The sequence below is a fragment of the Nerophis ophidion genome, linkage group LG28 (assembly GCF_033978795.1).
Source record: "Nerophis ophidion isolate RoL-2023_Sa linkage group LG28, RoL_Noph_v1.0, whole genome shotgun sequence".
Taxonomy (NCBI): domain Eukaryota; kingdom Metazoa; phylum Chordata; class Actinopteri; order Syngnathiformes; family Syngnathidae; genus Nerophis; species Nerophis ophidion.
In genome coordinates this window covers 21141732-21150552 of record NC_084638.1, presented here as the reverse complement: position 1 = coordinate 21150552, position 8821 = coordinate 21141732, and the positions used below count along the sequence as shown (strand labels likewise).

The 8821-nt window shown below is 39.3% G+C and overlaps 1 protein-coding gene across 3 annotated transcripts in view; it reads right to left on the bottom strand.

The window, feature by feature from the left end:
• The window catches only part of pdlim4 (PDZ and LIM domain 4), a 182917-nt gene that overhangs the window by 5406 nt on the left and 168690 nt on the right, over nucleotides 1-8821 (bottom strand). For 2 of the 3 annotated variants that reach the window (XM_061890583.1, XM_061890581.1), the window contains exon 7: nucleotides 1-3046. This exon is cut by the window's left edge and continues 2511 nt beyond it. In XM_061890583.1, the coding sequence (XP_061746567.1) occupies nucleotides 2842-3046 (205 nt within the window). In that variant the 3' untranslated portion in view covers nucleotides 1-2841. The remainder of the gene's footprint in view (nucleotides 3047-8821) is intronic. The other variant, XM_061890582.1, reaches the window with a different exon arrangement.

The following is an 8821-nucleotide window of genomic DNA, read 5'->3' as shown; positions in this document are numbered from 1 at the left end:
ATTTAAAAACACTTTATAAATTCATCTTCAACCCAAAATAAAATAAAATAAATACAATTAACATGACGCTTGGTGCGTTCACGCACACACATATGTATAATTCGCTCCGAGGTTCACTCGGAAACGCACACACACACACGTGCGTTTCTAGTGCGACTTAATGTCTTGGTTGTAAACTGTAAAGTATTTTATTGCACTAAAATAACGATAAGAATTTCTCAGTTTTTTTGTTTTGTGTTCATTTTTACAACTGTTTAATAACTAGTGTTTTCTTTTTTACTTAAGTTCTTGTGTGTTGTGAGGCGACTAGCCAAGTTCAGTATTTGTTTTCGCCTTATTTGCACTATTTACTTTATTGTAATTGATATTATTACTTTTTTATTTGAATTTTTCAGTTATTTTGTTTTGTGTTCATTTTTACAACTGTTTAAAGGGGAACATTATCACAATTTCAAAAGGGTTAAAAACAATAAAAATCAGTTCCCAGTGGCTTGTTGTATTTTTTGGAGTTTTTTTCAAAATTTTACCGGTCCCGGAATATCCCTAAATAAAGCTCTAAAGTGCCTTATTTTCGCTATCTTCGAAACCACTGTCCATTTCCGTGTGACGTGATACAGGGCTGCCAATGCAAACAACATGGCGGATAGCACAGCAAGATATAGCGACATTAGCTCAGATTCAGACTAGGATTTCAGCGGTTTAAGCGATTCAACAGATTACGCATGTATTGAAACAGATGGTCAGAGTATGGAGGCAGATAGCGAAAACGAAATTGAAGAAGAAATTGAAGCTATTGAGCGAATAGCTATTGACGCTATTCAGCCATAGCGTGGGTGTACCTAATGAAGTGGCCCATAGCATGGCTGCCTTATTAGCATCGCCGGTAAAATGTGCGAACCAAATGATGAGGACTTTCGCATCTTTTGACACTGGAGCAACTTAAATCCGTCAATTGGTAAGTGTTTGTTTCGCATTAAATGTGGGTATCTAGTTTCAAATGTACAAACAGCTAGCGTAAATAGCATGTTAGCATCGATTAGCGTAGCATGTTAGCATCGATTAGCTGGCAGTCATGCCGCGACCAAATATGTCTGATTAGCACGTAAGTCAACAACATCAACAAAACTCACCTTTGTGATTTTGTTGACTTAATCGTTGCAAATGCATCTGCAGGTTATCCATACATCTCTGTGCCATGTCTGCCCTAGCATCGCCGGTAAAATGTGGAGACACTCTGGCACATTCAATGGGGGTCTGGCGGCAGACACTTTCGCATCTTTGGGCCAGTGGTGCAACTTGAATCCCTCCCTGTTAGTGTTGTTACACCCTCCGACAACACACCGACGAGGCATGATGTCTCCAAAGTTCCAAAAAATAGTCGAAAAAACAAATAACAGAGCTGAGACCCGGTGGTTGTAATGTGTTGAAAATGAAAATGGCGGGTGTGTTACCTCGGAGATGTCACATTCTGACGTCATCGCAAAAAGAGCGATAAACAGAAAGGTGTTTAATTCGCCAAAATTCACCCATTTAGAGTTCGGAAATCGGTTAAAAAAATACATGGTCTTTTTTCTGCAACATCAAGGTATATATTGATGCTTACATGGGTCTGGTGATAATGTTCCCCTTTAATAACTAGTGTTTTCTTTTTTACTTAAGTTCTTGTGTGTTGTGAGGCGACTAGCCAAGTTCAGGTTTTTTTTTTTTTTTACCTTATTTGCACTACTTACTTTATTGTAATTGATATTATTACTTTTTTATTTGAATTTCTCAGTTCTTTTGTTTTGTGTTCATGTTTACAACTTTGTCCAATAACTAGAGTTTGGTTATTTACCTTAAGTTTTTGTGTGTTTTGAGGCGACAAGCCAGGTTCAGTAGTTGTTTGCACCTTATTTGCATTACTTTATTGCTATTGATATTACTTTTGGAATAAATATTTTATTTTTTGACTTAAATCGTTGTCCTGTGTTGTATTATTATCATAATCAATTAATAAAGGCAAAAGTACAAATTTGTTTTTCAAAAGTATCGATACCCCGAAGTCCCCCCCCACCACTCCATCAGATGACGACACTTCCGGTATCGTATTGGTATCGCCGATACTGGCCGGTATCGTATCGGATCGAAATCGATACCCAAATTTGCGATATCGCCCACCCCTACTGTAAACTACGTTAAGGTAACTTCCTTACCACGTCGCTCTGATTGGTTCTCTTCCCAACTCCTCCCGCCTCTTCTTGACGAAATGAGTTCCGATTGGATTTCGTCTCTGGCAGACATTTTCGTCTCGTTTTTATTCGTTGACAAATACGTCTATACACCTCGTCATCGTCTTAGTCCACGTAAATTATTTTTTATTTAGTTATTGTCACGCTTTAGTCAGAAAAAAAGGTCGTTGACGATAACTATGACGAACATTTTTCGTCAACAAAATGAACCACTATTAGAGGAAACACAGATGTGAGTGTAGAAGTATGGAATCATTCTTAAAGGGTGATTAGTTTACACTGCCATCAGATCTGAATATGATTACCATTAAGGTTTTTTTGTGGGCCCGCACAGGAGGAAATGAAAAATCTGACTGGAGCGTAATGAGACCCTCCTTTTGGGTTTGTTTACTTTAGCCAAGGTGGAGCGAGCATATGGAGTTGTTCAGCTCCGGTCAAAGGTCAACACGCCGACATTCCAGCCACAGCGCTGGTGACTAACAGGACAAAAAGTGACAGAAGCGATGGGGTGTTAGCGCGCCGACCCCCCCGGGGGAAGATGTGGTTGGTGAGGAAGGTGCCCGCGTGGCGAGGGGGACACTCAGTAGACACTTGCTGACCTTTCCTTGCCGCCTCAGACGATCTCCACCTTGGAGTTGGGGTAGACGGCCACCACGTCGTAGCCCTCCGGGGGCTGCACGCGGGCCTTGGCGTGGGTCTCACAGTACAGATTGTCCTCGATGAAGAAGTAGCCCCTCTGCTTGAGGTTGGTGGCGCAGTCGTCGCACACAAAGCACTCGGGGTGGTACAGTTTGTCCCGCGCCTTCACGATGGTGCCCCTGCATCACACACACACACACACACACACACCTGACTTTCATATAACTCGGTGGTCCCCAACCTTTTTGTATCCGTGTTGTCAACGCTTAATAATTTTTTCCTTTTTTTTTCCTTTGTCATGAAAAAGGGAGGTTTTTGTGGTTGGTGCACTAATTGTAAGTGTATATTGTGTTTTTTATGTTGATTTAATAAAAAAATAAAAATAAAAAAATAAAATAATAATAATATATATATATATATATATATATATATATGGGCTTCACGGTGGCAGAGGGGTTAGTGCGTCTGCCTCACAATACGAAGTTCCTGCAGTCCTGGGTTCAAATCTAGACTCGGGATCTTTCTGTGTGGAGTTTGCATGTTCTCCCCGTGAATGCGTGGGTTCCCTCCGGGTACTCCGGCTTCCTCCCACTTCCAAAGACATGCACCTGGGGATAGGTTGATTGGCAACACTAAATTGGCCCTAGCGTGTGAATGTGAGTGTGAATGTTGTCTGTCTATCTGTGTTGGCCCTGCGATGAGGTGGCGACTTGTCCAGGGTGTACCCCGCCTTCCGCCCGATTGTAGCTGAGATAGGCGCCAGCGCCCCCCCCGCGACCCCAAAAAGGGAATGAGTGGTAGAAAATGGATGGATGGATGGATATATATATATATATATATATATATATATATATATTTTTTTTTTTTTTTTTTTTTTTAATAAAAATGAATAAAAAATTATTCTGCGGCCCGGTGGTTGAGGACCACTGATCTAAGTAACTTTCTTTTAACTCTGTTTTCTCTTCTTCTGGATGAAAGTATCCTGAGCGGATTGAACTTTCACCTAAAAGTAAAGCCTGTTGGAAGTCATTTGTGTTATATTTGTGCTGAAAGACATACAAATTGTCTTTTAAATGATTTATAATCATAGTGAATAATGACAGGTTGTATTGTTTATTGAAACTTGTTTTCCTGGCACATGTATTTTGAATTTTTCTGTTGTTGTGTTGTCTTGTTTTTTGTCTTGTGTTTTGTCTTGTGTTGTTTAGTGTTGTCTTGTGTTGATGTCTTGTCTTGTTGTGTTGTCTTGTTTTCTGTTGTTATATCTTGTTGTTGTGTTGTTTAGTGTTGTCTTGTTGTGTTGCCTTGTTAGTGTGTTTTGTCTTGTCTTGTGTTGATGTCTTGTGTTGTTTACTGTTGTGAATTTGTTTTTTTGTGTTGTGTCTTGTGTTGTTTAGTGTTGTCTTGTGTTGTTGTTTCTTGAGTTGTGTTTTCCTGTGTTGTGTTGTATTGTCTTGTGATGTGTTGTCTTGTTTTCTTGTGTTGTTTAGTGTTGTGTGTTCTTGTTTTCCTGTGTTATGTCTTGTGTTGTTTAGTGTTGTCTTGTGTTGATGTCTTGTCTTGTTTTCTTTTTATGTCTTTAGTTGTCTTTTGTTCATGTCTTGTTGTGTTGTCTTGCCGTGTTGCCTTGTGTTGGTGTGTTTTGTCTTGTGTTGTCTTGTCTTATTGTGTTGTGTTGTCTTGCTGTGTTGCCTTGTGTTGGTGTGTTTTGTCTTGTTGTCTTGTGTTGTCTTGTCTTGTGTTGATGTCTTAGGTTACGTTCTGTTGTCTTGTTTTGTGTTTTCCTGTGTTGTGTTGTTTAGTGTTGTCTTGTTTTCTTGTGTGTTGTCTTGTGTTGATGTCTTGTCTTGTTGTGTTGTCTTGTTTTTCTTGTGTTGTGTTTTGTGTCGTTTAGTATTGTCTTGTGTTGATGTCTTGTTGTGTTGTTTAGTGTTGTCGTGTGTTGATCTCTTGTCTTTTTGTGTTGCCTTGTGTTGTTGTGTTTTGTCTTGTGTTAGTGTCTTGAGTTGTCTTGTGTTGATGTCTTGTCTTGTTGTGTTGTGGTGTGTTGTCTTGCTACGTTGTCTTGTGTTGATGTCTTCTTGTGCTGTCTTGTTTTCTTTTGTTATGTCTTGTGTTGTTTAGTGTTGTCTTGTTGTGTTGTGTTGTCTTGCTACGTTGTCTTGTTAGTGTGTTTTGTCTTGTCTTGTGTTGATGTCTTGTGTTGTGTCTTGTGTTGTGAGCAATGGTGAAGTGTCTTGCTGAAGGACACAACGGACATGACGAGGTTGGTACTAGGTGGGGATTGAACCAGGGAGCCTCGGGTTGCGCACGGCCACTCTCCCACTGCACCACGCCGTCCCATCCCCTTGTTAACCCACTGGGAGGTGAGGGGAGCAGTGGGCAGCAGTGGTGGCCGCGCCCGGGAATCATTTTGGTGATTTAACCCCCAATTCCAACCTTTGATGCTGAGTGCCAAGCAGGGAGGTGACGCGTCCCATTTTTATAGTCTTTGGTATGACTCGGCCAGGGTTTGAACTCACAACCTACCGATCTCAGGGCGGACTCTCTAACCACGAGCCCACTGAGTTGTTTTGTGTTTTGTCTTGTGTTGTGTTGTCATGTTTTCTAGTGTTGTCATGTCTTGGGTTGTTGTGTTGTCTTGTCGTGTGTTGTCTTGTGTTGTTTTGTATTGATCTTGCTTGTTCTGTTGGCTTGTTTTCTTGTGTTGTCATGTGTTGTTGTTTTGTGTTGTCTTGTTTTCTTGTTGTGCTGTGTTGTCTTGTGACATGTTGTATTGTCTTGTGTTGTCTTGTGACATGTTGTCAGTCATAGTGAATAATGACAGGTTATATTATTATTTATTGAAGCTCATTTTCCGGCATATGTATATTGAAATTTTCTGCATTTTTTTTGTAAAAAATTATATAAATCCCACCTTATATATTTAAATATAATGATAGAGGTCTGACGATACCAAAATGGCTTGACTACACCAACACAAAGTGTTATTTTAATACTTGCAATGATAAAAGGGGCCAACTTCACCCAGGTCATTTTATTACATTTAAAACGTAAACAGGCTAAAACCGATGCTAAGAACTATCTTAGTTTTTTCCGTTTGTCTGTGTGGAGTTTGCATGTTCTCCCCGTGAATGCGTGGGTTCCCTCCGGGTACTCCGGCTTCCTCCCACTTCCAAAGACATGCACCTGGGGATAGGTTGATTGGCAACACTAAAATTGGCCCTAGTGTGTGAATGTGAGTGTGAATGTTGTCTGTCTATCTGTGTTGGCCCTGCGATGAGGTGGGGACTTGTCCAGGGTGTACCCCGCCTTCCGCCCGATTGTAGCTGAGATAGGCGCCAGCGCCCCCCGCGACCCCAAAAAAAGGGAATAAGCGGTAGGAAATGGATGGATGGATTATTTGCATTGTTAGTATCAAGGTTGTTTTGAAGTGGTCTTGGTCCTATTTTTAAAATGAAAATCCTTGGACCTTACTTTGGAGTCTTGTGGAGTCGCCATCATTGGTGAAAAAATATGTTGACAATTGTGTCTAAACCTTCCATCAAGTCATGTGACTACACTCTCACTTCCTGTAGCTGCTGTCCCAATATTTGTGAGCATGTGACGTCTTTGTGGGCAAACAATAGTGCATTGAAAAATGAAAGTAAAGTGTGTGTGTGTGTGTCAGTAACAACAGGAAGTGGTTCTCTGCTCAATAACAATTGTATTTATTGTGTTTGTTAATCAGCACTTTTCAGTCAGTGTTGTTTTGTGTTGTGTTGTCTTGTTTTCTAGTGTTGTCTTGTGCTGTTGTGTTGTTATATTGTCTTGTGACGTGTTGTTTTGTTGTCTTGTTATCTTGTGTTGTGTTGTTTTGTTGCTGTATATTCTTGTGACGCGTTTTGTTTTCTTGTGTTATGTGTTGTCTTGTTTTCTGGTGTTGTGTTGTACTGTCTTGTGACGTGGTGTCTTGTTTTCTTGCGTTATGTATTGTCTTGTGTTGTGTTGTCTGGTATTGTTGTGTTGTATTGTCTTGTGACGTATTGCATTGTCTTGTTTTCTTTTGTTGTGACGTCATGTGTTGTCTTGTTTTCTGGTGTTGTGTTGTATTGATCTTGCGTTTTGTTGTTATGTCTTGTGTTGTTGTGTTGTCTTGCGTTATTGTTGTTGTGTTGTATTGTTTTGTTTTCTTGTGTTGTCTTGTGTTATGTCATGAGTTGTGTTGTCTTGTTTTCTGGTGTTGTGTTGTATTGATCTTGCGTTGTGTTGTCTTGTATTGTCTTGTGACGTGTTTTCTTGTTGTCTTGTGACGTGTTGTCATGTTTTCTTGTGTTGTCATGTCATGTCTTGTGTTATCTTGTATTGTTTTGTCTTGTTTTCTTGTGTTGTCTTGTTTTCTTGTGTTATGTCATGTGTTGTGTTGTCTTGTTTTGTCTTGTTTTTCTGGTGTTGTATTGATCTTGCGTTGTGTTGTTATGTCTTGTGTTGTTGTGTTGTCTTGTTTTCTGGTGTTGTCTTGGGTTATTGTTGTTGTGTTGTATTGTTTTGTTTTCTTGTGTTGTCTTGTGTTATGTCATGAGTTGTGTTGTCTTGTTTTCTGGTGTTGTGTTGTATTGATCTTGCGTTGTGTTGTCTTGTATTGTCTTGTGACGTGTTTTCTTGATGTCTTGTGACGTGTTGTCATGTTTTCTTGTGTTGTCATGTCATGTCTTGTGTTATCTTGTGTTGTTTTGTCATGTTTTCTTGTGTTGTCTTCTGACATTTTGTCTTGTGTTGTCTTGTTTTCTTGTGTTATAACTTCATGTGTTGTGTTGTCTTGTTTTGTTTTGTCTTGTTTTCTGGTGTTGTGTTGTATTGATCTTGCGTTGTGTTGTTATGTCTTGTGTTGTCTTGTTTTCTTGTGTTGTGTTGTCTTGGGTTATTGTTGTTGTGTTGTATTGTTTTGTTTTCTTGTGTTGTGTTGTCTTGTGTTATGTCATGAGTTGTGTTGTCTTGTGACATTTTGTCTTGTGTTGTCTTGTTTTCTCGTGTTATAACTTCATGTGTTGTGTTGTCTTGTTTTCTGGTGTTGTGTTGTATTGATCTTGCGTTGTGTTGCTATGTCTTGTGTTTTTTTGTTTTCTTGTGTTGTGTTGTCTTGGGTTATTGTTGTTGTGTTGTATTGTTTTGTTTTCTTGTGTTGTGTTGTCCTGTTTTCTGGTGTTGTGTTATGTCTTGTGTTGTTGTGTTGTCTTGGGTTATTGTTGTTGTGTTGTATTGTTTTGTTTTCTTGTGTTGTCTTGTGTTATGTCATGAGTTGTGTTGTCTTGTTTTCTGGTGTTGTGTTGTATTGATCTTGCGTTGTGTTGTTATGTCTTGTGTTGTCTTGTTTTCTTGTGTTGTGTTGTCTTGGGTTATTGTTGTTGTGTTGTATTGTTTTGTTTTCTTGTGTTGTGTTGTCTTGTTTTCTGGTGTTGTGTTGTATTGATCTTGTGTTGTGTTATGTCTTGTGTTGTTGTGTCGTCTTGTTTTCTTGTTTTTGTGTTGTCTTGGGTTATTGTTGTTGTGTTGTATTGTTTTGTTTTCTTGTGTTGTCTTGTGTTATGTCATGAGTTGTGTTGTCTTGTTTTCTGGTGTTGTGTTGTATTGATCTTGCGTTGTGTTGATTTGTGACGTGTTTTCTTGTTTTCTTGTGACGTGTTGTCTTGTTTTCTTGTGTTGTCGTGTGACATTTTGTCTTGTCTTGTTTTCTTGTGTTATAACGTCATGTGTTGTGTTGTGTTGTTTTGTTTTGTTGTATTGATTTTGCATTGTTGTGTTGTCTTTTTTTCTTGTGTTATGTCTTGTGTTGTTGTGTTCTCTTGTTTTCTAGTGTTGTCTTGTATTGCCTTGTGGCGTGTTGTGTTGTCTTGTTTTCTTGTGTTGTCTTGTGACATGTTGTCTTCTGTTGTATTAAGGGGTAGAAAATGGATGACTGGATGGATGGATGTTGT